The sequence below is a fragment of the Heteronotia binoei genome, chromosome 1 (assembly GCF_032191835.1).
Source record: "Heteronotia binoei isolate CCM8104 ecotype False Entrance Well chromosome 1, APGP_CSIRO_Hbin_v1, whole genome shotgun sequence".
In the NCBI taxonomy this organism is placed as follows: Eukaryota; Metazoa; Chordata; class Lepidosauria; order Squamata; family Gekkonidae; genus Heteronotia; species Heteronotia binoei.
In genome coordinates, this window is record NC_083223.1 from 264,236,826 (window position 1) to 264,264,167 (window position 27,342).

The 27,342-nt window shown below is 52.5% G+C and overlaps 1 protein-coding gene across 1 annotated transcript in view; it reads left to right on the forward strand.

Moving 5' to 3' along the window:
• The window catches only part of LOC132581383 (GON-4-like protein), an 87,334-nt gene that overhangs the window by 49,711 nt on the left and 10,281 nt on the right, over positions 1-27,342 (forward strand). The window contains exons 16-24 of the mRNA XM_060252653.1: positions 2,953-3,236; positions 5,435-5,551; positions 12,131-13,714; positions 16,253-16,511; positions 19,423-19,604; positions 21,198-21,395; positions 24,869-25,012; positions 26,383-26,526; positions 26,769-26,888. Of these exons, the coding sequence (XP_060108636.1) occupies positions 2,953-3,236; positions 5,435-5,551; positions 12,131-13,714; positions 16,253-16,511; positions 19,423-19,604; positions 21,198-21,395; positions 24,869-25,012; positions 26,383-26,526; positions 26,769-26,888 (3,032 nt within the window). The remainder of the gene's footprint in view (positions 1-2,952; positions 3,237-5,434; positions 5,552-12,130; positions 13,715-16,252; positions 16,512-19,422; positions 19,605-21,197; positions 21,396-24,868; positions 25,013-26,382; positions 26,527-26,768; positions 26,889-27,342) is intronic.

Consider the following 27,342-nt stretch of genomic DNA (forward strand, 5'->3'; position numbering starts at 1 on the left):
TGGCTACCTCAGGGGTGTGTGGCCTAATATGCAAAGGAGTTCCTGCTACAAAAAAAAAAGCCCTGTGGTCAGTAGAGGGGCAGAGAGCTGACCTGTTTTTCAGCTGTTAAGGGATGGATTCCGAGAATCTGTCCTGCTAACAGTGACGGAGTCCTCTGATGCAAGCGGCCAAGCCTCTCCGGCTGGCGTGGGGAGAAGGGAGGCACTGCTGTCAGTCAATTGTTACATTTGCCAAAGAGCTGGTTTCAAGGCCGGGAGCACCACGGGGGCCAGCGTGATTTTCAGTGTGAACAGCTGTGGCATAGCAGTTAAGAGCGCAGACTCTAATCTGGGTTTGATTCCCCACTCCACCTCTGCGTGCAGCCAGCTGGGGAGACCTTGGGCCAGTTGCAGTTCTCTCAGAGTTGTTCTCTCTCTTGAGAGAGCAGTTCTCTCAGAGAGCCAGTTTGGTGTAGTGGTTAAGTGTGCGGACTCTAATCTGGGAAAATCGGGTTTGATTCCCCACTCCTCCTCTTGCACCTGCTGGAATGGCCTTGGGTCAGCCATAGCTCTGGCAAGAGTTGTCCTTGAAAGGGCAGCTGCCGTGAGAGCCCTCTCAGCCCCACCCACCTCACAGGGTGTCTGTTGTGGGAGGAGAAGATATAGGAGATTGGAAGCCGCTCTGAGTCTTTGATTCTGAGAGAAGGGCAGGGTATAAATCTGCAGTCGTCTTCTTCTCTCAGTCCCACCTACCTCACAGGGTGTCTGTTGCAGGGAGAAGAAGGGAAAGGAGCTTGTGAGCCGCTCTGAGATTCAGAGTGACTCCTTTGGGTAGTGAAGAGCGTGATATAAAACCAACTCTTCTTCTTCTGTTAGCTTTTGAAAGTGAAAGCTCTTGAAAGGTCATCTCCCCCCCCCCCCAAAAAAAAAAATCCTGTTGATCCCCCGAGGTGCTGCTGAGCTTGAATCTTTGACCGCAGATCAACAGGGCTCCCTTCCAAAATCATATTTGACGTCGGGGGTCATTTTGTAGAAAAAAGAGGAGCCAGAGCTCATTGCCATCACTCATATACACACACCGCACACCCCTGGCATCACGCAGGGGTGGCCAAACTTGCTTAATCCAAGAGCCACACAGAATAAATGTCAGAGAGCCACAAGACGTGAAGATCAGATGTTTGAGAGCAGGATGGGAGGTAGGGAGGAAGGAAGGAAGGAAGGAGGGAAGGAAGGAAGGAAGGAAGGAAGGAAGGAAGGAAGGAAGGAAGGAAGGAAGGAAGGAAGGAAGGAAGGAAGGAAGGAGGGAGGGAGGGAAGGAGGGAGGAAGGAAGGAGGGAAGGAGGGAGGGAGGGAAGGAAGGAGGGAAGGAAGGAAGGGAAGGAAGGAAGGAAGGAAGGAAGGAGGGAGGGAGGAAGGAGGGAAGGAGGGAGAGAAGGAAGGAGGGAAGGAAGGAAGGAAGGGAAAGAAGGAAGGAAGAAGGGAAGGAGGGAGGGAAGGAAAGAAGGAAGATGGGGAGGGAGAGGTAGAAAGAAAGCAGCTTGGCTTGAAGAAGCAATTTAAAGAGAGCCACACAATATGTGTGAAAGAGCCACATGTGGCTCCCGAGCCACAGTTTGGCCACCCTTGCCTAAGGTGCACTAAATTCTATCAGCTCCGCATCTCCCTTAAAATGCTTCTTGAATTATAATTGTCACAATAATACCTTACTTCCCATCATGCTCTTTAAATTACTTTGTCTTATGTGGCCACAGTGGCGTGATGATGATTTCCACCTGTCTGCTTCATATGTTTTCCATGTTTCCCATTTTTTGTGAGGCAAAATATGAGAAAGTTTGTCAGATCTCAGAGTTCAGCAAAATGCTCACAGGAGGTTTGAACAACGGAGTCCAGAAGCAAGTATTTTCTTTTGATGGGAGAGTAAGTAAGAAAGAAAACAATAAACCTTAGAGCTCTGCTCCTGTGAGCTCCTGCCCAAAACAAGGACTGTTTAAGAAGAAGATGATGATATTGGATTTATATCCCACCCTGCACTCTGAATCTCAAGAGTCTCAGAGTGGCTTACAATCTCCTTTCCCTTCCTCCCCCACAACAGACACCCTGTGAGGTGGGTGGGGCTGGAGAGGGCTCTCACAGCAGCTGCCATTTCAAGGACAGAGGCTCAGAGTGGCCTACAATCTCCTTTCCCTTCCTCCCCCACAACAGACACCCTGTGAGGCAGGTGAGGCTGAGTGAACTCTCCCAGAAGGTGCCCTTTCAAGGACAGAGTCTCAGAGTGGCCTACAATCTTCTTTCCCTTCCTCCCTCACAACAGACACCCTGTGAGGCGGGTGGGGCTGAGAGAGCTCTCCCAGAAGGTTCCCTTTCAAGGACAGAGTCTCAGAGCAGCCTACAGTCTTCTTTCCCTTCCTCCCTCACAACATACACCCTGTGAGGCTGGTGGGGCTGAGAGAGCTGTCCCAGAAGGTGCCCTTTCAAGAGTGGCCTACAGTCTTCTTTCCCTTCCTCCCCCACAACAGACACCCTGTGAGGCAGGTGGGGCTGAGAGAGCTCTCCCAGAAGGTGCCCTTTCAAGGACAGAGTCTCAGAGTGGCCTACATTCTTCTTTCCCTTCCTCCCTCACAACAGACACCCTGTGAGGCGGGTGGGGCTGAGCGAGCTCTCCCAGAAGCTGCCCTTTCAAGGACAGAGTCTCAGAGTGGTCTACATTCTTCTTTCCCTTTCTCCCCCACAATAGACACCCTGTGAGGTGGGTGGGGCTGAGAGAGCTCTCACAGCAGCTGCCCTTTCAAGGACAACTCTTGCAATAGCTATGGCTGACCCAAGGCCATTCCAGCAGCTGCAAGTGGAAGAGTGGGGAATCAAACCCGATTTTTACCAGATAAGAGTCCGCACACTTAACCCCTGCACCCACCAGACTCTCTTCTCTTGTTTGTTGTCATGTTTGTGTCCTGTTTTTGCCGTTTCAATGGCAAGGTTTCCCAGAACGGTTCAGGGTACTGGGTGTGTGCCAGCTCTCTAGTTCCAGACGCGGCAGCGGGAGGCGGGAAGAGGCCTTGTTCTTCTGGATGAACCCCCATCTCCTGCCTCGCTTCTCCACTCTTTTCAGCTTGGTAGCCTTGGGACTGAAGCATTTTGAAGGGATCGAGTTCCCAAAACCCCTGATCAGCAAGTACCTCCTGACCACCAAAACCGCCCACCAGCTGATGGTGCGCATCAAGAACCTCACCATGAACCGGGCCCCCGACAACGTCATAAAAGTGAGTGAGCGATCGGCCCTCGTGGCTCCCGGTCAGACCCCCATCTGTAGCAGAGAGAGAGGTGGGATCTACCCTCCGTTCCCAGCATTCCTGGCGACTTCTTCTCCCTCTCCCAAAGTACTAGAACTAGGGTTGCTACGGTGACATAATGGGGATCTCTGCGTTCAGCAGGAGTATCGGGAAGGCCTCAGCCTCTAATCCAAGTTTATTGGCCCTCCAGAATAATGGGTTGGTTGCTGTGTGAGACTGGATGCTGGACTAGATGGACCACTGGGCCGATTTCATCCAGCAGGGCTCTTCTTATGTTGGTATCAGGGGAAGGCCTTGGCCTCTCTGCTTTGTAACTTGCCATCCAGAGGAACTGGTTTCCCACTGTGGGACACAACGCTGGACCAGCTGGACCTCTGGTCTGAGCCAGCACGGCTCTGCTTAGGTGATGCATCTAACTTAGCTGCAGCTCCAGGACGCCAAGAACTCTGCAGCCCCAGGTGGGGGCAGGGGATCCCCCGGTTTGGAGGCCCTCCCCCCGCTTCAGGGTCATCAGAAAGCAGGGGGGGAGGGAATGTCCACTGGGCACTCCATTATTCCCTATGGAAACTGATTCCCATAGGGTATAATGGAGAATTGATCTGCGGGTATCTGGGACTCGGGGGGAGGCTGTTTTTTGAGTTAGAGGCACAAAATGGATGCACCATAGCATCCAGTGTCTCTCCACAAAATACCACCCAAGTTTCAAAAAGACTGGACTGAGGGGTCCAATTTTATGGGCCCCCTATCCTTCATTATTTCCCATGGAGGGAAGGCATTTAAAAGTCGTGCGGTCCCTTTAAATGTGATGGCCAGAACTCCCTTTGGGGTTCAATTATGTTTGTCACAGCCTTGCTCCTGGCTCCACCCCCAAAGTCTCCTGGCTCCACCCTCAAAGTCTCCTCGCTCCACCCCCAAAGTCTCCTGGCTCCGCCCCCAGCATCCCCAGATATTTCTTGAATTGGACTTGGCAACCCTAACTAGAACTCAAGGGCATCGGGCTTCTGGGGTTTGCAGAGGGTGCAGTGCAGAGCAGAGCCTCAGAGCTACCCGAGAGGAAGGGCACTCTCACTGGCAAGAGAAAGCCCCCCTTCCCTGCCTGGGACCCTGCTCAAGATTCAGGACGGACGAGAGGATGTCCTTCATTACCCAGAGAGTGACTAAAATGCGGACTTCACTGCCGGAGGATGCAGTGACAGCTGCAGGAACAGGCAACTTTAAAAGGGGACCAGATAGATCCACGTAGGAGAGGTCTGTCAGTGGCTACTAGCCACGGTGATGTAAAGGGGATCTCCGCGTTCAACTTGAATATCAGGGGAAGGCCTCAGCCTCTAGGCTCTAACCCCAGTTTATTGGCCCTCCAGAATAGTGGGTTGGTTGCTGTGTGAGACAGGTTGCTGGACCAGATGGACCACTGGACTGATCCAATAGAGCTTTTCAGCCTCTGTGTCCTGTTGTGGGGCCTCCAGAAAAACTTGTTGGCTGCTGTGTGAGGCAGGAGGGAATGTCTCCTGTCTCACACAGCACTGGGCCCTCACTGGTCTGATCCAGCAGGACTCCTTCTTATGTTTGTATCAGGGGAAGGCCTTGGCCTCTCTGCCCTGTAGCTGGCCATCCAGAGGAACTGGTTTCCCGCTGCGTGGGACACAATGCTGGCCTAGCCGGACCTCTGGTCTGATCCAGCAGGGCTCTGCTTTGGCAATGCATCTAACTTAGCTGTAGCTCCAGGACACCAAGGACACTGTTGCTTGGAGGTGTCCAGAACCAAAGGTGGGATTACAGATGTGATGCCCAGAAGGGGGCTTAGCCCCTGCCATGTTGGGTTTGCAAAGGGTGTGGGACAGAGCCTCAGAGCTGCCTGGGAGGAAAGGGACTCTCACAAGCTCTCCCCCCCCCCAGCTCCCCCAAGTTGAATTTCCCTACACCAGACCTTCCTCTATAGGAGTCTATTCTCAGGGACAGTGCTGGAATCTGCCCAGCCAGGTACAGAGGGCAGTGCTATTGAGCTGAAGGGCAAAATTTAATCCAGGGCATTGGACTCTTGCTAATGACCACCATCTCTCTCTCTGTCTTTCTCTTTCTGTCTTTGTCTCTCTGTCTTTGTCTCTCTCTGTGTCTTTGTCTCTCTCTCTTTCTCTCTCTTTCTGTCTGTGTCTCTCTCAAATCTTTAGTACTACAAGAAGACGAAGCAGCTGCCCGTTCTATCTGAGCTTTGCGAGGAGATCCAGCCTGGCGACTGGAAGCCTCCCATTGAGAGAGACGAGCATCTCCTCCCCTCCTGGTTGAAGGTACTTCCTTTTCTTACCTGATCAGGCTGCTTGCCTCCAGAGCGCTCCTGCGTAGTCTTCTTTAGGCACAGCGGCACACTTCGGATGGATTCAGTCTCTGTTTACCCATTTGGATGCATGAACCTGCCTTATATCGTAAGAGCAGTCTGGTCCAGGGCTTTTTTTTTGTAGCAGGAGCTCCTTTGCATATCAGGCCACACCCCCTGGATGTAGCCAATCCTCCTGGAGCTTACAGGAGGCCCTGTACGAAGAGTCCTGCAAGCTCTTGGAGGATTGGCTACAAGGGTGGAATTCTAGAAGGAGCGCCTTTGCATATTAGGCCACACCTCCCTGATGTAGCCAATCCTCCTGGAGCTTACAGTTGGCCCTGTAAGAATAATAATAATAAATAATAAACTTTTATTTATATCCCGCCCTCCCCGCCAGGGCAGGCTCAGGGCGGCTCATAAGACACGATGTATACCACGATTACAATAAAATACAATTGATACAATAAAATACAGTTAAAACACAGTTTGATAAATAGATTAAAACCAATATAAATTGAAGGTGCTACAGTACAATGCAAGAAGAGCCCTGTAAGCTCTTGGAGGATCGGCTGCTTAACAGGCGAGGTGTGTGTGGCCTAATATGCAAAGGAGTTCCTGCTACAAAAAAAAAAAGCCCTGGTTTGGCCTAATCAGACTGGCAGCAGCTCTCCAGGCTGTGGAGGTCTTTCCAATCACCTACCGCCCACTCCTTTAAAGCTGAGATGCTGGGGATCGAACCTGGGACTTACCGCGTGCAAAGCTCTGCTACTGAGCCACAGCCCTACTCTCGATGCAAGAGGTGGTCCAGGGTCTCCCACAGAGGTCTTTCACATTGCCAGCCCCCTGACCTTTTCAGGGAGATGCCAGGGATTCACCCTAGGACCTTCCACGTGCCGAGAGAGCCAGTTTGGTGTAGTGGTTAAGTGCGTGGGCTCTTATCCGGGAGAACCGGGTTTGATTCCCCACTCCTCCACTTGGAGCTGCTGGAATGGCCCTGGGTCAGCCATAGCTCTGGCAGAGGTTGTCCTTGAAAGGGCAGCTGCTGGGAGAGCCCTCTCAGCCCCACCCACCTCACAGGGTGTCTGTTGTGGGGGGAGAAGATATAGGAGATTGTAAGCCACTCTGAGTCTCTGATTCAGAGAGAAGGGCGAGGTATAAATCTGCAGTCGTCGTCTTCTTCAAGCAGACACTGTGCCACTGAGCCCCAGTTCCTCCACCAGCTGCTGCCTTTCCTGGTGGCTGAAGGCGGATTATGGGTCATAGTGGAAATGTTACAATGTTAGGCTGGTATAACAGAACCGCAGGTACTCTCCACTCCCCCAAAACATGACTGTGGTCTGTTTCTCCCATAAAGAAGACGACTGTAGATTTATACCCCGCCCTTCTCTCTGAATCAGTCTCAGAACAGCTTACAAGCTCCTTTAATCAAGGGTCCGCCAACATGGTCCTGTCTAAGGACCTATGTCATCATGAAAATTATGCAAACTGACAGAAATTAGCGTCAAAATGCCATTATTACTGTCAGATTAAATTAAATTATATAATTTTAATTATATTGATTGGTTTTTAAAGGATGTTAAATTTAAATTTATATGGTTAAATTTAAAGTTTTTATATTTATTATTGTATGTTTATGAAATGCTGTTAGCCGCCCTGAGCCTGCCTAGGCGGGGAGGGCGGGATACAAATAAAATTTTACTTACTTACTTTAACTTCTTCCCCCACAACAGACACTCTGTGAGGTGGGTGGGGCCAAGAGAGCTTTCACAGAAGCTGCCCTTTCAAGGACAGCTCTGCGAGAGCTATGGCTGCCCCAAGGCCGTTCCAGCAGCTGCAAGTGGGGAATCATACCTGGTTCTCCCAGATAAGAGTCCATGCCCTTAACCACTACACCAAACTGGCTCTCCTAAAACCAAACCCAACTCTCCATTTCACCAAACCAGGTCTCCTAAAAGCCCCATTACAAGTCTGTCATGGTCCGAAGAACCACAAAACTTTATAGACTTGTTCTTAGTCTGTGCTGTGGTTGCCCTCGGAAATGCCAACTACGTGAGGGGAATAAACTCCCAACTTGCTGGAAGCGGGGCCTTTGCAGTGATGGCCCCATGCCCCCTGAGCAATCACTGCACCCAGCTGGAGACACAGAATGGCAACTCTTACTTTCAGAAAGGATTGCAAAGCAACTCTGTTCCAGCTGTTTTTTCTTTAAGCAGCTTGGAGTCAGAGTTGCGTTGAATGAATCCTTAGAGTGAGTAGATGGAGGAGTGTGTGTGTCATCCTGTCTGTTGATTATTTTTACTAGTAATTTGCGTTATTTATAGTCTGCCTTTCTCAGTGAAACTCAAGGCAGCTTAGGCAGTGTTAATAAGATCAAATGGCTGGGACTCCCAATAAACAATAGGGTTTGTACATGGGGGGGGGGGCGCCTTAAAAGGTGTATATAATTATTCATGGGGTGGAGAGAGTTGAAAAAGAGAACTTTTTCTCCCTCTCCCAAATTACTGGAACTCGAGGGCATCCAATTAATCTGATGGGCTTCATTGGGTTTAGGATGGACAAAAAAAAGGTACTCCTTTATTCCAGAAAGTGATGAAAATGTGGAAATGGCTGTTAAAGAATATAGCGATGACCACAGGAATAAGCTTTAAAAAGAAGACTGCAGATTTATACCCTGCTCTTCTCTCTGAAGGAAGCCCCGTGGCGCAGAGTGGTAAAACTGCAGTACTGCGGTCTGAACTCTGCTCACGACCTGAGTTCGATTCCAGAGGAAGCTGAATTCAGGTAGCCGGCTCAAGGTTGACTCAGCCTTCCATCCTTCCGAGGTTGGTAAAATGAGTACCCAGCTTGCTGGGGGGAAAGCGTAGAGGACTGGGGAAGGCAATGGCAAACCACCCCGTAAAAAGTCTGTCGTGAAAATGTCGTGATGCAACGTCACCCCAGAGTCGGAAACGACTGGTGCTTGCTCAGGGGACCTTTCCTTTCCCTTCTCTCTGAATCAGAGATTCAGGTCAATTTTAGTTTAATATGGTCAGGGAAAGGAAAGATCCTCTGTGCAAGCACCAGTTGTTTCCGACTCTGGGGTGACGTTGCTTTCACAACATTTTCACAGTAGACTTTTTACGGGGTGGTTTGCCATTGCCTTCCCCAGTCATCTACACCTCCCACCCGCAGCAAGCTGGGTACCCATTTTACCGACCTCGGAAGGATGGAAGGCTGAGTCAACCTCGAGCCAGCTACCTGAAAACCCAGCTTCCGCTGGGGATCGAACTCAGGTCGTGAGCAGAGCTTAGGACTGCAGTACTACAGCTTTTAACATTCTGCGCCATGGGGCTCTTTCAATACGGTCAGAGACCCATCCAAAAGGAAAGAAAATAGGTTACAAGTGGCATTAAAACAAAAACCAAGGTATACAATTGAACTTATTTATTTTATTTATTTATTTATTTACCTTAAATTTCTATCCCGCCCTCTCCGCAAGTGAACTCAGGGCAGCTTACAATCAATTTAAATATTTACATTTACAATTTAAAAACCAATACAATACAATTACAATTAAAACATTCTAAAAAACATTCTATGGTGCTGTCTTTGATATAGGTGGATTCTTTTCCTGATGGTGATAAGAACATAAGAGAAGTCATGTCGGTTCAGGCCAATGGCCCATCCAGTCCAACATTCTGTGTCACACAGTGGCCATAAGAACATAAGAGAAGCCATGTTGGATCAGGCCAGTGGCCCATCCAGCTCAACACTCTGTGTCACACAGTGGCCATAAGTACATAAGAGAAGCCATGTTGGGTCAGTCCAATGGCCCATCCAGTCCAACACTCTATCACACAGTGGCCATAAGAACATAAGAGAAGCCATGTTGGATCAGGCCAGTGGCCCATCCAGCCCAACACTCTGTGTCACACAGTGGCCATAAGTACATAAGAGAAGCCATGTTGGGTCAGTCCAATGGCCCATCCAGTCCAACACTCTATCACACAGTGGCCATAAGAACATAAGAGAAGCCATGTTGGATCAGGCCAGTGGCCCATCTAGTCAAACACTGTGTCACACAGTGGCCATAAGAACATAAGAGAAGTCATGTCGGATCAGGCCAATGGCCCATCCAGTCCAACATTCTGTGTCACACAGTGGCCATAAGAACATAAGAGAAGCCATGTTGGATCAGGCCAATGGCCCATCCAGCCCAACACTCTGTGTCACACAGTGGCCATAAGAACATAAGAGAAGTCATGTCGGATCAGGTCAATGGCCCATCCAGTCCAACACTCTGTGTCACACAGTGGCCATAAGAACATAAGAGAAGCCATGTTGGATCAGGCCAATGGCCCATCCAGCCCTACACTCTGTGTCACACAGTGGCCAATATATGTGTGATCAGATAGTTAGAGATGTGGGGTGGCAGTCTTCTCCCGAATCAGATGTTAAATGCCTGTCGGAACAGTTCTGTCTTGCAGGCCCTGCGGAAGGTAGAAAGATCCAGCAGAGCCCTTATAGCCTTCGGGAGGGCATTCCACATTCCTGGTGCTGCCACCGAGAAGGCCCTAGCCCTTGTGGAGCAAGGGTCCAGGGATGGACAGGAGATTTTGTGCCCCTGAACGCAGTGCTGCTGGGGAACATGTGAAGAAAGGCGGTCCTGTAGATAGGCAGGCCCCCATACAGTACAATATGTTATAACTTGGGCACAGTACAAAATATTATACATAAAAATTTCAGTTTCCATTTCCAGTTATAAAACATTTCTAGTTATAAAACTAGAAATGGGGCTGAGAGAGCTCTCACAGCGGCTGCGCTTTCAAGAACAACCTCTATGAGAGCTATTGCTGACCTAAGGCCATTCCTGCAGCTGCAAGTGGAGGAGTGGGGAATCAAACCCAGTTCTCCCAGATAAGAGTCAGAAGAGGATTAGATAGATTAATGGAGGATAAGTATATTGATGGCTACTAGCCATAGTGGCTGGGGGGGACCTCCACATTCAAAGCCACTAAGGGAAGGCCTCGGCCTCTGTGACCTGTTGTTGGAATTGGTCTGATCCAGCAGGGCTCTTCTGATGTTCTTATGAGGGGAAGGCCTCAGCCTCTCTGCCCTGTTGTGGGCCCTCCAGAGGAACTGGTTGAGGCCACTGTGTGAGACAGGAGGCTGGACTAGATGGACCCTCACTGGTCTGATCCAGCAGGGCTCTTCTGATGTTCTTCTGAGGGGAAGGCCTCAGCCTCTCTGCCCTGTTGTGGGCCCTCCAGAGGAACTGGTTGAGGCCACTGTGTGAGACAGGAGGCTGGACTAGATGGACCCTCACTGGTCTGATCCAGCAGGGCTCTTCTGATGTTCTTCTGAGGGGAAGGCCTCAGCCTCTCTGCCCTGTTATTGGCCCTCCAGAGGAACTGGTTGAGGCCACTGTGTGAGACCGGATGCTGGACTAGATGGACCCTCAGTGGTCTGATCCAGCAGGGCTCTTCTGAAGTTCTTATGAGGGGAAGGGCTCGGCCTCTCTGCCATATTGTTGGCCCTCAAGAAAAACTGGCTGTGGCCACTGTGTGAGGCAGGATGCTGGACTAGATGGACCCTCACTGGTCTGATCCAGCAGGGCTCTTCTGAAGCTCTTATGAGGGGAAGGCCTCAGCCTCTCTGCCCTGTTGTTGGCCCTCCAGAGGAACTGGTTGAGGCCACTGTGTGAGACAGGAGGCTGGACTAGATGAAGCCTCACTGGTCTGATCCAGCAGGGCTCTTCTGATGTTCTTTTGAGGGGAAGGCCTCAGCCTCTGTTCCCTGTTGTTGGCCCTCCAGAGGAACTGGTTGAGGCCACTGTGTGAGATAGGATGCTGGACTAGATGGACCCTCAGTGGTCTGATCCAGCAGGGCTCTTCTGATGTTCTTATGAGGGGAAGGGCTCGGCCTCTCTGCCATATTGTTGGCCCTCAAGAAAAACTGGCTGTGGCAACTGTGTGAGGCAGGATGCTGGACTAGATGGACCCTCACTGGTCTGATCCAGCAGGGCTCTTCTGAAGCTCTTATGAGGGGAAGGCCTCAGCCTCTCTGCCCTGTTGTTGGCCCTCCAGAGAAACTGGTTGAGGCCGCTGTGTGAGACAGGATGCTGAACTAGATGGACCCTCATTGGTCTGATCCAGCAGGGCTCTTCTGATGTCCTCTTGAGGGGAAGGCCTCGGCCTCTCTGCCCTGTTGTTGGCCCTCCAGAGAAACTGGTTGAGGCCGCTGTGTGAGACAGGAGGCTGGACTAGATGAACCCTCACTGGTCTGATCCAGCAGGGCTCTTCTCATGAGCTTATGGATTGCAGAAATCTGAAAACAAGCTGCAGTCTGATACAGAACTGAAATAAAGCATAAACATTTAAACGTGACACACTGAACGATGCAGGAATTACTTGGTAGGAGGATTTGCTTGTAGCCTCCTTTTACCAGAAAAGCTGCCTGTACATGTTTCAAACCGGTTCAGTGGAACATCTCTGCATGCCCTCAGTTCCCCTGTAATTTTTTATGGTATATTTTGGTTTGTGCCTAACTCCCCTGTTACTCTTCCATCTAGGACAGCTTGCCTTACCTCCAAGAAGCGCTGAAGCAACCTGCCGAAGAAGCTCCACTTGGGGATCTCAAGCTTAGCCAGCCGGCAAAAGAGTCCGCAGAAGACGCAAGCCAGGGGAAGTATTCCCTGCACGTGCCCAAGGGCTTGGAACTGATCCTGAGGCCGCTCCCCAGCCATATCTACAAGAAGACCTGGAGGCGGCAGCGGCCCGCAACCACAAAGCCCCTCCCGGTCCGGAGCAGCGGGGCCGGCAACTACCTGAAAGTGACCGCCAAGCAGCCCCAGCCGGATGCGCCTCCCAGCAAAATCGCGGCCCGCATTCCCCGCTGGATCCAACCCGCCGCCGCGGTCCAGCACCTGCCCCGCATCCAGCCCGCGAGCCTGCAGCCAGCCGTGGCAAACAGGGGTGGATTTGAGCTCCGGGGCCTGTTCTCCTCTCAGCACGCCGCCTCCAGGCCCTGCTTGGCCGCCGCCATGCCACAGAGCTTGATCTCGTCTGTGCCCGTCACCTTTCAGCCCAAAATGATGTTTCCGGTGCTCCCTGTGTCCAAAATCTGGAAGCCCAGTGGCCCCAGGAAGTACCAGAAGAAGAAGGGCCCCAAGCCTGCTCCGCTGCTCCCCCCGGCTCCTGTGGTCTTCACCGTCCCTGCCGCTGCTGTGAAAACGGTCAGCATCGCCAACGGCTGCAACGTCCTGCAGCCCCTGGCCGCGGCCAGAGGTGGCGCTGCGCAGCCCATCCCCATCACCACCCTGCTGGTGAACCCTGCCCCCTTCTCTTGCCCGCTGAGCCAGCCGCTTGTGACTTCCCCATCCCCTTCCTTGTTGGTCCCCGCAAACTCCCCTGGCTTTCCTGCTTCCGCTGAATTTGTCAGCCCGGCTGCTGCGGGTGGGGAAAGTGGGTGCTCCCTTCCAGAACCCTGGACGGAGCCACGGGAACAGTCTTCGTGTGCGGCAACGCCCGCCAGGGAGGACAGCGGCCCGCAGGCTTCTGAGCCGGAGAGCGGAGACCAAATGGCGGCTTCTCTCCAGGCCTGCCCGGAAACAGCAGAGGAGAAAGTCACAGAGCTTCCCGCCGAGGGCCCCTTTACCCCTTTAGCAGAATTAGCAGAGAGAATGAAGGCCAAGTCTGAAGAATTCTGCATCGCCCCACCAGAAGCGGTTCTGGTTCCAGCAGAGACGAGCTCCGTGGCAGCTCCTGTTAAAGAGGAGCTGGTGCTTGGTCTGGGACAGGAGCTTGACGTGGACCCCCCTCCAGAGGGTGCAAGTGAGCAGAAGGAGGAGCAGGGCTCCCCGAAGAGTGGAGGGCAATGCCCGGGAGACACGGCCGCCGGGACAGAACGGGGTTCCCCCGAGAAGGTCTCCAACACACCGGCTGCTGAGTCCAGGAGTCCCTCCGTAAAGCCCGAGGATCCGTCCAGCGCAGACGGCCACGCGGCAGGGGTTCCGGCCAGCCGGGAGGCAATGGGTGAGAAGGACGGTCCGGAAGAGGACGAGGAGGAGGACTTTGACGACTTCACTCAAGACGAGGAAGACGAGGAAATGTCGTCGGCTTCGGAGGAATCGGTGCTGTCCGTACCGGAGCTTCAGGTAAAACCCTTTTTTTGTCTGAGGATAGAAATCCAGGTGTGGGAAGGAGCACGTTTGGGGGGTGAGGCGGGATTTACTTTTGTACACCTTTGGTACCCTCAGTAACCCAAACAACCTGTAGCTTTTCCGGAACTCATGGAGACGAATGAATCGTTTTCCAAACCGCACTGATAAACTTTATGACGCTTAAGTTTCTTCTCCGGACAGAAGGCTTAAAATATGTGTGCAGAAAGGCAAAACGATTAGGTAACATTAGTACAATTCCAGAATACAGTTGGAAGGTTATACAGTTAGAATTCATTCAGATGAACTTTTGCCCAGTTCTTGTAGTCAAACTTACTCTGTCTTATACTCTAATACTAAAGCATTAATTCTCTGTAAACCTAAGTCCCGTTTTATATTAGAGTCACATTCTACGTTGGAGGCCTCGAACAAGAGATGTTAAATTCATGGCTTGAAATCAACAAGGGTTGTTAATTTTATGACTTGACCAGCACAGACTCCCTGTCTCTAGTGCAATCAGCACCCTTTCCCTAAATCCCGGGGTTTATAAGAAGAAGATGAAGAAGAGGATATTGGATTTATATCACAAGGAGATTGTGAGCCGCTCTGAGACTCTTCGAAGTGGAGGGCGGGATATAAATCCAATATCTTCATCTACCTCACAGGGTGTCTGTTGTGGGGGAGGAAGGTAAAGGAGATTGTGAGCCCCTCTGAGACTCTTCGGAGTGGAGGGCGGGATATAAATCCAATATCTTCATCTACCTCACAGGGTGTCTGTTGTGGGGGAGGAAGGTAAAGGAGATAGTGAGCCGCTCTGAGACTCTTCAGAGTGGAGGGCGGGATATAAATCCAATATCTTCATCTACCTCACAGGGTGTCTGTTGTGGGGAAGGAAGGGAAAGAGATTGTGAGCCGCTCTGAGACTCTTCGGAGTGGAGGGCGGGATATAAATCCAATATCTTCATCTACCTCACAGGGTGTCTGTTGTGGGGGAGGAAGGGAAAGGAGATTGTGAGCCGCTCTGAGACTCTTTGGAGTGGAGGGCGGGATATAAATCCAATATCTTCATCTACCTCACAGGGTGTCTGTTGTGGGGGAGGAAGGGAAAGGAGATTGTGAGCCGCTCTGAGACTCTTCGGAGTGGAGGGCGGGATATAAATCTAATATCTTCATCTACCTCACAGGGTGTCTGTTGTGGGGGAGGAAGGGAAAGGAGATTGTGAGCCGCTCTGAGACTCTTCGGAGTGGAGGGCGGGATATAAATCCAATATCTTCATCTACCTCACAGGGTGTCTGTTGTGGGGGAGGAAGGTAAAGGAGATTGTGAGCTGCTCTGAGACTCTTCGGAGTGGAGGGCGGGATATAAATCCAATGTCGTCATCATCATCTTCTCTATTTTCAAAGGGGGTGTTGCGACAGCGCCGAACCTTGTCTGGAATTTGCTCTAAAAAACCAAAAACGTAAAGCCCCGATTCTCAGGGGCGGCCAACAACGCCCTGCTGGGCTCTGGTGTGATCGAAGGGCGAAATGTCAAAATAGCCACCGGTCCCGTTCCTTCTGTCCCCGTTATGGGCCCCCATTTCGGAGCCATCGGAACGCTGCAGAGCCAGGCCGCTCTTTCAAGCCGTTGCGGAGGACGGGAGCCAGCAGAGACAGAGACGAGAGTAGCTGAGAGGCGTCAATCTCCACAGTAGCAGGGGACAATACTTGCATAACCCTGTTGATCGTTTTCATAGAACCATAGAGTTGGAAGGAACCTCCCTCATACGTCCCCAGCGGCTCCTACTCCATGCCCGGAAGATGGCAAAAAAAAGCTTCCACGATCTCTAGCCAAACTGGCTTGGGAGAAAAATTGCTGGCCCCAAATCCAGTCTCCTCCTCCTCCTCCTCTTCCACTTCTACTACTCTTACCACCTTGGATAGCATCTGATCACCTTGCCAGTTTGGTGTAGTGTAGTGGTTAAGTGCGTGGACTCTTACCTGGAAGAACCGGGTTTGATTCCCCCCTCCTCCACTTGCACCTGCTGGAACGGCCTTGGGTCAGCTCATTGTGTTACCTTAGGCCAGTCATAAACACTTCACCTCACCTACCTTACAGGGTTGTTGTGGGATTAAAATGGAGGAGAGGAGAGCGATGTAAGCTACCTTGGGTCCCCACTGGGGAGAAAGGTAGGGAATAATCCTTTCCCGTGGCTCATGAGGCCGCTTGGATTTGGGTTTCCTGGGTAACAGGGCTGGGAGGAAGTGAAGGGGTGGCCTCTGCTCCCTGGACGGGATCAGGGCCTTTTTTATAGCAGGAACTCCTTTGCATATTAGGCCACACTCCCATGATGCAGCCCATCCTCCAAGAACTTACAGGGCTTTTCTTACAGGGCCTACTGTAAGGTCCAAGAGGATTGGCTACATCAGGGGGTGTGGCCTATTATGCAAAGGAGTCCCTGCTACAAAAAAGCCCTGGAAGGGACTGTCCCTGTCGGGAGGGAGCAGCCGTAAGAGAACTGAAAGGAGCGTTTGGGGGGTTTCTTGTTCCATAAGGAGACCATGGAGAAGCTGACGTGGCTGGCCTCCGAGAGGCGCCTGAGCCAAGAGGGTGACTCGGAGGAGGAGAACTCCCAGGAGGAGAACTCCGAGCCAGAGGAAGAGGAGGAAGAGGAGGAAGAAGGGGAGAACATGGAAAGCCTGCAGAAGGAGGACGAGATGACGGACGAGGCGGCAGGGCCCGGAGACGGGCAGGCGTCGTCCCTCGCGCTGACCTGCGTCGCCCCCGAGGTGGAGCCCAGCAGCACCCCCCCAGGTGAGTTTTTGGGAGGGTCCAGTGTGTCTGTGGAGAGGTGGCAGGCCCGACTTGAGTCACATCCTGGGGAATGCCCTGGCCCCACTGGTGAACCTCCTGATGGCGCCTGGGCTTTTTGGCCACTTTGTGACACAGAGTGTTGGACTGGATGGGCCGTTGGTCTGATCCAACATGGCTTCTCTTATGTTCTTACGTTGGAACTCTCTGTCTGGGGCAGTGATGCTCTGTATTCTTGGTGCTTGGGGGGCCACAGTGAGAGGGCCTCTAGTGTTCTGGCCTCACTGATGGACCTCCTGATGGCACCTGGGATTTTTTGGCCACCATGTGACACAGTGTTAGACTGGATGGGCCATTGGCCTGATCCAACATGGCTTCTCTTATGTTCTTATGGCCACTGTGTGACACAGAGTGTTGGACTGGAGGGGCCACTGGCCTGATCCAACATGGCTTCTCTTATGTTGTTATGGCCACTGTGTGACACAGAGTGTTGGACTGGATGGGCCATTGGCCTGATCCAACATGGCTTCTCTTATGTTCTTATGGCCACTGTGTGACACAGAGTGTTGGACTGGAGGGGCCACTGGCCTGATCCAACATGGCTTCTCTTATGTTCTTATGGCCACTGTGTGACACAGAGTGTTAGACTGGATGGGCCATTGGCCTGATCCAACATGGCTTCTCTTATGTTCTTATGGCCACTGTGTGACAGAGTGTTGGACTGGAGGGGCCACTGGCCTGATCCAACATGGCTTCTCTTATGTTGTTATGGCCACTGTGTGACACAGAGTGTTGGACTGGATGGGCCATTGGCCTGACCCAACATGGCTTCTCTTATGTTCTTATGGCCACTGTGTGACACACAGTGTTGGACTGGATGGGCCATTGGCCTGATCCAACATGGCTTCTCTTATGTTCTTATGGCCACTGTGTGACACACAGTGTTGGACTGGATGGGCCATTGGCCTGATCCAACATGGCTTCTCTTATGTTCTTATGGCCACTGTGTGACAGAGTGTTGGACTGGAGGGGCCACTGGCCTGATCCAACATGGCTTCTCTTATGTTGTTATGGCCACTGTGTGACACAGAGTGTTGGACTGGATGGGCCATTGGCCTGATCCAACATGGCTTCTCTTATGTTCTGATGGCCACTGTGTGACACAGAGTGTTGGACTGGATGGGCCATTGGCCTGATCCAACATGGCTTCTCTTATGTTGTTATGGCCACTGTGTGACACAGAGTGTTGGACTGGAGGGGCCATTGGCCTGACCCAACATGGCTTCTCTTATGTTCTTATGGCCACTGTGTGACACAGAGTGTTGGACTGGAGGGGCCACTGGCCTGATCCAACATGGCTTCTCTTATGTTCTTATGGGCAGCAGCGCACCACCCTTTTCTTGTTGTTGTTTTGGCCATCAAGGCTCAGTCGATTTACAACAACCCCAGTAGGGTTTTTGAGTCAAGGGATATATATATTTCCCAGTGTGGCTGAATGCCAGTATCGTTTTGGTATTGGGATTCAGGAAATGTTCCTCTCCAGAGTGGACCAGTTTGGTGTAATGTTTGTGTGCAGATTCTTATCTAGGAGAACCGGGTTTGATTCCCCCCTCCTCCACTTGCAGCTGCTGGAATGGCCTTGGGTCAGCCATAGCTCTGGCAGAGGTTGTCCTTGAAAGGGCAGCTGCTGTGAGAGGCCTCTCAACCCCACCCACCTCACAGGGTGTCTGTTGTGGGGGAGGAAGGTAGAGGAGATTGTGAGCCGCTCTGAGATTTGGAGCGGAGGGCGGGATATAAATCCAATATCTTCTTCTTCCATCTATACCTTGTGACTGCTAGCCACTGATGGACCTCTGCTCCAAATGTTTCACCAATCTGCTTGTGAAGCTGCCTGTTCTTGTAGCTGCTGCCACCTCCCGGGGCAGTGAATTCCATGTGCTAACCACCATTTGGGTGAAGAAGTACTTCCTTTGATTTGCTGTAAGTCCCCTGCTCATTAATTTCATGGAGGGGCCACGAGTTCTTGTATTTTGGGAAAGGGAGAAAAGTACTTCTTTCTCTACTTTCTCTATCCCATGCATAATTCTGTAAGTCTCTATCCTATCATCCCTCAGTAGTCTTTTCTCCAGGCTTAAAGCACCCTAACCTAAGAGTGCTGACCTTCTGCAGTACAACGCTGTCCTATTTTGGTGTAGTGGTGAAGTGCGCGGAATCTTATCTGGGAGAACCAGGTTTGGTTCCCCACTCCTCCACTTGCAGCTGTTGGAATGGCATTGGGTCAGCCATAGCTCTTGCAGCAGTTGTCCTCGAAAGAGCTGCTTCCGGGAGAACTCTCTCAGCCCCACCTACCTCACTGGGTGTCTTGGGATGGGGGGGGGGGGAAAGGTAAAGGAGATTGTGACCACTCTGAGATTCAGAATGAAGGGTGGGATATAAATCCAATATCTTCTTCTGTTTTGGATAGTTTGCCACCTCGGAGACCCAAAACAAGGCAGAAAGATAGCATACAATTGTTTTAAATCAAATGAAGAAATGCACAAAAACAGGCACTGCTGCTTGTTTTCCAGAGGAGCAGCGGGCTGTACCCAAGGGCAAGGGGAGCCAGTCTGGTGTAGTGGTGAAGTGCACGGACTCTTATCTGGGAGAACCGGGTTTGATTCCCCCCTCCTCCACTTGCACCTGCTGGAATGGCCTTGGGTCAGCCATAGCTCTTGCAGAGCTATCCTTAAAAGGGCAGCTTCTGGCAGAGCTCTCTCAGCCCCACCCACCTCACAGGGTGTCTGTTGTGGGGGGGAGAAGATAAAGGAGATTGTAATTCTCTGATTGAGAGAAAAGGGCAGGGTATAAATCTGCAGTCTCCTTCTTGATGGCCGCCTTTCCTGCCTGTGACGATTCCGGGGTTGTGCCGTTGCAGGAGAGTGCGCCAAAGCACCCGGGAAAAGCCGGGGCTCCCACAGGGCCCGGGCCAAGAGGGGCCGGGCTCGGGCCAGCAAGGACACCTCCAAGCTGTTGCTGCTGTACGACGAAGACATTCTGGAGAGGGATCCGCTGCGGGAGCAGAAGGATTTGGCCTTTGCCCAGGCCTACCTGGGCAGGGTAAGGAGCTGCCGATTCGGAACACGCCCGCTTCCTTTTCTTATAATGGGAATGGCATTCCTGCATGTTTTGGAGCCAGCCGGGTAAATCACATCTTTGTGATGCCTGGACAGACCGATTGTTGAGGCGTATCACCAGGGCCTTTTTTGTAGCAGGAACTCCTTTGCGATTAGGCCACGCCCCCCTGATGTATGCTAAGCGGTGGCAATTATCGTACAGCTAGTTCCATTTCCTCATGCGGCAGCCATTTTGTGGCTGTGCTCACCACCCCATGTCAGGATTCTAAATGTCCCCGCAGGCTCAAAAAGGTTGGGGATCCCTGATACATATCTCCCAGTCTCCGGTCTTGTCATGATCCTGGGCCTAGTGAGGCCTGCAGGCCCCAGGGAAGCCTGCTTAGGAGTTACTGGGAAAAGCCTACATCTCCCGGGATCCCCTCTGTCCCTCTGACTGGGTAGCAAGGGGTTTGGAGGGAAACAGACCCAGAGAGGGGTGGGGCCTGGGAAGAGAATATATAAAGGCCAAACCCAGGAAGTGGGTGTTCTTTTCCCGGAAGGCTGAGCTGGAGGCAGGCTGTGCCTGGAGAGCTTGAGCAGGGGAAAGCTCCCTCATAGGGTTGCCAAGTCCAATTCAAGAAATATCTGGGAACTTTGGGGGTGGAGCCAGGAGACATTAGGGGTGGAGCCAAGATCAGGGCTGTGACAAGCATAATTGAACACCAAAGGGAGTTCTGGCCCTCACATTTAAAGGGACAGTACACCTTTTCAATTACTTCCTTCCATAGGAAATAATGAAGGATAGGGGCACCTTCTTTTGGGGCTCATAGAATTGGACCTTGTGGTCCAATCTTTTTGAAACTTGGGAGGTGTCTTGGGGAGAGGCACTAGATGCTATACTGAAAATTTGGTGCCTCTACCCCAAATAACAGCCCCCCCCCCCAGAGCCCCAGATACCCGCAGATCAATTTTCCATGATTTCCTATGGGAATAAATCTCCATAGGGAATAACAGAGTTCCCAGCAGACATTTCCCTCCCCTCCCCCCGCTTTCTGACAACCCTGAAGCGGGGGGAGGGCCTCCAAACTGGGGGATCCCCTGCCCACACCTGGGGATTGGCAACCCTACTCCCTCATCCAAGGCAAGGGGTGAGTGCTGGTATTAGGTAGGGACTGTATAGATAGGCGCGTTAGGGCATTTGTTTATTTCCCCTTCACCCCTTTTACTGTTTTATGCACCTTGTTAATTTATATTGCACTAAAATAAAGCTTTTTGTTGTTATTTACCCTGCCTGGTCCTCACGCCCATTATTTGGCCTAAGCTAAGGGAGGCCTGGAAGGGCTTGGGAGGGTACTCTGGGCCTTCTCAAGGGGAACCCTTAACCCAGAGTGGTGGCAGCAATTGGTAATACCCCCCCCCCCCGAGTCGTGACAGGTCTCTTGAGGCCCGGATTGTGTTTTCTGCCCATGCCCAGACACTGAGGATTATGCCGCCCTTAGAACTTTGCCCACCCATTCCCCATTTCAATCACATTGCCCACTTTCAGTGGCTAAATTGGGAGCTGGCTTTCTGACGATAGACCCCTCCCCTTTTGTAGGTCCGCGAGGCCTTGCGGCACGTCCCGGGCAAGTACGAGGAGTTCCTGCGCATCATCTACGAGTTTGAGAGCAATGTCCACAAGCAGACAGCCGTGGACCTCTATGCCCGCCTGCGCGGCCTCCTGCGGGAGTGGCCCCAGCTGCTCACCGACTTCGCTGCCTTCCTCTTGCCGGAGCAAGCCCTGGAGTGTGGGCTGGTACGTGGGCCGCAGCCGAGAGACACTTGCGAACACATCCCTGTTGGCGGTTCCAGGAGCCAGCTGAGGAGTTGTTGCCCTGGATCGGCAGCTCCAGGGCTGGGATGGGGGGCAGTAATCGGGGCAGTGCATGAGCCCTGTATTCTCTGTGAGAGCCAGTTTGGTGTCATGCATAAGAGCAGTGGACTCCGATCTTGGAGAACTGGCTGATTCCCCACTCCTCTACATGAAGCCAGCTGGGTGACCTTGGGTTAGTCCCTTTTCTCTTGGAGCTCTCTCAGTCCCACCCGTCTCACAGGGTGTCTGTTGTGGGGAGAGGAAGGGAAGGCAATTTTAAGCCGCTCTGAGACTTCAAGAAAGGGTGGGGTATAAACCCTCCTCTTCCTCCCTGTTTTTCCTTTCCTTTTCTCTTCTTCCTCCTCTTCCTCGAATCATACAGTTGGAAGTGACCTCTAGGGTCATCCAGTCCAGGCGTGGTCAACGGTAGCTCTCCAGATGTTTTTCCCTACAACTCCCATCAGCCCCTGCCAGCAGGACCAATGGCTGGGCTGATGGGAGTTGTAGGCAAAAAAAAACATCCAGAGAGCTACCGTTGGCCACCCCTGACTAGTCCAACCCCCTGGCAAGGTAGGAGTTTCACGAATACTTCCCCCCCAACGCATATATTCCCAGCGACCCCTGCTCCGTACACAGAAGATGGCAAAAACCTCCAGGATCCTTGACCAAACTGGCCTGGAGAAAAATTGCTGACTGACCCAATCAGCTTTTCCCTGGGTGTGTAAGAAAGGGCCACGAGCACTCAGCACTGATGCAACCCTTCCTGCCCTCCTTCTCACAATCTGCCTAATCCACAAATCAGCATTGCTGTCAGATGGCCATCTAGCCTCTGTTTAAAACATCCAAGGAGGGAGAGCCTGTTCCACTGAGGAATCACTCTGACCGTCAGGTAGTTCTTCTTAATGTTTAACCAGAAAGTCTTTTGATTTGATTTCAACCCATTCTAGTCCAACCTTCTGGGGCCACAGAAAACAATTCTGCACCATCCTGTATAGGACAGCCCTTCAAGTACTCAAAGATGGTGATCATATCACCTCTCAGCCGCCTCCTCTCCAGGCTAAACATCCCCAGCTCCTTCAACCTTTCCTCATAGGACTTGGTCTCCACACCCCTCACCATATTTGGAGAGCCAGTTTGGTGTAGTGGTTAAGTGTGCGAACTCTTATCTGAGAGAACTGGGTTTGATTCCCCACTCCTCCACTTGCACCTGCTAGCATGGCCTCGGGTTAGCCATAGCTCTGGCGGAGGTTGTCCTTGAAAGGGCAGCTGCTGTGAGAGCCCTCCCCAGCCCCACCCACCTCACAGGGTGTCTGTTGTGGGGGAGGAAGGTAAAGGAGATTGTGAGCCGCTCTGAGACTCTTCCGAGTGGAGGGCGGGATATAAATCCAATATCTTACTGTAATCAAGATAATGTCTACAGCATTCCCATGATCCAGCAAGTTAGTAGCTTTCTCCTCCTCTTTTTTCTCTTCCTCGTCTTCCTTTTCTTCCTCCTCCTCCTCTTCTGTTCTTCCTCATCTTTTTCTTCCTCCTCCTCCCTCCTATCTCACTTGTGCGCATGCAGCTGCTCTAGGACAGTGTCAGCAGGTAGCTATGTTGGTCTGGAGCAGAGAGATTCAAGGTGGGATATAAGATGCAAGCTCTGAAATGATATCTTTTTCTGGACCTTGATAGCGCCGTGGCATTATAAGCCCCAGTGGCGGGGTTGGAGTGGGGAGAGAGCCGTGGCTCAGTGGCAGAGCATCTGCTTGCCAGGCGGAAGGTCCCCAGTTCAATCCCTGGCATCTCCACTAAAAAGGGACCAGGCAGGAGGTGATGTGACAGACCTCTGGAGAGCCACGGCCAGTCTGAGCACGCAACACTAAACTCGATGGACTCTGGGTCCGATTCAGTTGATGGTAGCTTCCTGTGTTGGTGTACACGCACAAAACTGTTCTCAGATTATGGAAGAAATGAGAGATCTTCAGAGCTCAGCGTGTTATATCTCAGGGATGCAGCATCTGATCGTTATGCAGTTGTGTTAGAATGTATAAAAGGAAGTCCTTCTTCACCCAGGAGGTGGTGGCGGCTACAAGCATAGACAGCTTCAATAGAGGACTGGATCAACATATGGAGCAGAGGCCCATCAGTGGCTATTAGCCACAGCGTATTGTTGGAACTCTCTGTCTGGGGCAAGTGATGCTCTGTATTCTTGTGCTGGGGGGGGGGGGTGCAGTGGAAGGGCTTCTAGCCCCACTGGTGGACCTCCTGATGGCACTTGGGGCACCAAGAATACAGAGCATCACTTGCCCCAAACATAAGAACATCAGAGAAGCCATGCTGGATCAGGCCAATGGCCCATCCATTCCAACGCTCTGTGTCACACAGTGGCCAAAAACCCCCAAGTGCCATCAGGAGGTCCACCAGTGGGGCCAGGACACTAGAAGCTCTCCCACAGTGGCTCCTCCAAGCACCAAGAATACAGAGCATCACTTGCCCAGACAGAGAGATCCAACAGTACACTGTGGCTAAGAGCACTGATGGACCTCTGCTCCATATGTTGATCCAGTCCCCTCTTGAAGTACCGTCTGTGCTTGTAGCCACTGCCACCACCTCCTGTGGCACTGAATTCCACATGTTAATCCCCCTTTGGGTGAAGAAGGACTTCCTTTTCTCCATTCCAACCCGACGGCTCAGCAATTTCATTGAATGCCCACGAGCTTTTTTTTTAAAGGCATGGAGGCACCTCTGTGATTTCCCCTCCTCCCCACTCCCCAATCGCAGCCGCAGATAAGTGGTGCCAGACAGTTGGTGTGGTTGTGCACCCATGGCCAGGGCCGGCGCGTGGGAGTCTGCGAACTAGGCAACGGCCTAGGGCGCTGGCTCCCATAGGGGCTCCTCCCTCCCTCTGGCAGGATCGGCTGAGGTTGCCGCTGCGCCCCCCCCCCCCCGAGCCTAGGCTGGTCCTTACCAGCTTCAGTGTGGCTGCGCGATGCTTCTAAACCTATGAAGGTCCCGCGATAGGAGAGTTCGCTCCCCATCACTTTTGGTTCCAGGAAGGAGGAGGAGTGAACTCTCCTCCCGTGTAGAAGCCGTGCGCAGCCACATTGGAGCTGGTAAGGATGGGGGACCAGCCTCGGTGGTGGTGGAAGGGAGTGCGGCTTGGCTTGCTGGTAAGGATCAGCTGGGGGGGGGTGGCCAATGGAGTGCGGCGCTGCAAAGCAGCACCACGAAGGGAAGGGGGGGAGGACGGAAGAGGGCCAAGAATAGAGGGGCCCGCACACAGCCTGATAACGTCATTGGGTTGCGCGTGCTATGGCACGGAAGTTTGTTAAAAAGGAGAGGGGGGCAGGGGGGGGGATTTTGCCCTGGGCCACTGGAAACTTCAGCCCCAGGCCTGCCCAAGGCTGACCCTCTCCCGCTTTCTTCTCGGGCAGTTCGAAGAGCAGCAGGCGTTTGAAAAGAGCCGGAAGTTCCTGCGGCAGCTGGAGATCTGCTTTGCCGAAAACCCTTCCCACCACCAGAAGATCATCAAGGTGCTGCAGAGCTGTGCCGAGTGTCTGCCCCAGGAGATCGTGGAGGTGAGGCCGATGAGCAGAGGTCACCTTGGCCTGCTCTGCTCCACGGGGGGGGGGGGGGGGGCGGCCCTTTCGGGCACTAGGTCCTGGGCCCTGGTGGGTGCTTGAGTTGAACGGGGACATCGCTTTATGGAAGAATGAAAAAAGACGTTCATCTGACCAAGTACATAAACCTTTTATGAGGGCCTAAGAAGAAGACAGGTCAGACCAGTGGTCCGTCTAATCCAGTATCTGGTCTCACACAGTGGCCCCAACCAGTTCCTCAGGAGGGCCAACAACAGGGCAGAGAGGTCAAGGCCTTCCCCTTATAAGAACATCAGAAGAGCCCTGCTGGATCAGACCAGTGAGGGTCCATCTAGTCCAGCCTCCTGTCTCACACAGTGGCCTCAATCAGTTCCTCTGGAGGGCCAACAACAGGGCAGAGAGGCCGAGGCCTTCCCCTCAGAAGAACATCAGAAGAGCCCTGCTGGATCAGACCAGTGAGGGTCCATCTAGTCCAGCATCCTGCCTCACACAGTGGCCTCAGTCAGTTCCTCTGGAGGGCCAACAACAGGGTAGAGAGTTCAAGGCCTTCCCCTTATAAGAACATCAGAAGAGCCCTGCTGGATCAGACCAGTGAGGGTCCATCTAGTCCAGCCTCCTGTCTCACACAGTGGCCTCAATCAGTTCCTCTGGAGGGCCAACAACAGGGCAGAGAGGCCGAGGCCTTCCCCTCAGAAGAACATCAGAAGAGCCCTGCTGGATCAGACCAGTGAGGGTCCATCTAGTCCAGCCTCCTGTCTCACACAGTAGCCTCAATCAGTTCCTCTGGAGGGACAACAACAGGGCAGAGAGGCTGATGCCTTCCCGTCATAAGAACATCAGAAGTGCCCTGCTGGATCAGACCAGTGAGGGTTCATCTAATCCAGCCTCCTGTCTCACACAGTGACCTCAACCAGTTCCTCTGGAGGGCCAACAACAGGGCAGAGAGACCGAGGCTTTCCCCTCATAAGAACATCAGAAGAGCCCTGCTGGATCAGACCAGTGAGGGTCCCTCTAGTCCAGCATCCTGCCTCACACAGTGGCCTCAGCCCGTTCCTCCGGAGGGCCAACAACAGGGCAGAGAGGCTGAGGCCTTCCCCTCATAAGAACATCAGAAGAGCCCTGCTGGATCAGACCAGTGAGGGTCCCTCTAGTCCAGCCTCCCACCTCACACAGTGGCCACAACCAGTTCCTCTGGAGGGCCAACAACAGGGCAGAGGCCTTCCCCTGATGTTGCCTCCTGACGCTGGGATGCAGAAGTCGACTGTCTCCGAACGTGGAAGTTCCCTTAAATCGCCAGGGCTAATTGCTACTGATAGATATTTTTTCTTCCCCCCCCCCCCAACACCCAGCTGAAGACCCAGATGTGGCAGCTGCTGAAAGGGCACGACCACCTGCAGGACGAATTCTCTGTCTTCTTCGATCACCTGCGGCCCTCGGCCAGCCGCATGGGAGACTTCGAGGAGGTCTGCTGGACGGAGGAGAAAGAGTACGAGGTAGGATCCTTTTTGTTGCTGCCGCCCCCTCCCCCCCGCAAGCTAGCAGGGGAGGTTAGCCTGATGTGGCCGTAGAAATCCCTTGGGCAGGACGAAACATCTCCAGCGTTCAGTCCTCCAGCGGGTGGATTTGAGCAGCAGGGACACACACACACCCTGCAAGCAGATCAGTTGCGTGGGAGAGTTTGCGCGGCCGGACCCCGAAGGGCTGTGCGTTAACGCAGCTCCTGCGCTTCTCCTAGTTCGATGGCTTTGAAGAAGTGTCCTTGCCCGATATGGAAGAGGAGGAGGAACCCCCCAAAATCCACGCCTCCTCCAAAAACAAGAAGCGGAAGGAGCTGGGAGGCCAGAACGCAGACAAGGTGACTAGAGCCTCACCCCGCTCGGAACTTGGCTCGCCAATCAAGGCCTTAAAAAAACAAATCCCATTTAAATGTTTTAAAAATTAAGTTTCTAGGCCTTAAGGTCATGAATACAGGCTGGGGAGTTTGTGGCCCTCTTTTCACACACCAGGGACATGCGCCCAAAGAATATTAGGGTTATGTCCAAGGCCAAACTTGTTTAACGTAAGAGTCACATAGAATAAACAGGGAGGGAGGGAGGGAAGGAAGGAAAATAGATGGGGAGAGGGAGGGGAGAGAGGTGAAAAGAAAGCAACTTGGAATGCATTTTCCAAGCTGCTGGCTGGCTTGGCTCAGAGAAGTGATTTAAGGAGAAAAATGCCTTCTTCAAGCTGGCCTGTGGGGCAGTGAGGGGTTTGAGAGCCACGAAATTCAGCTCCTGAGCCACAATTTGGCCTACCTCTGTTTTGTCCGT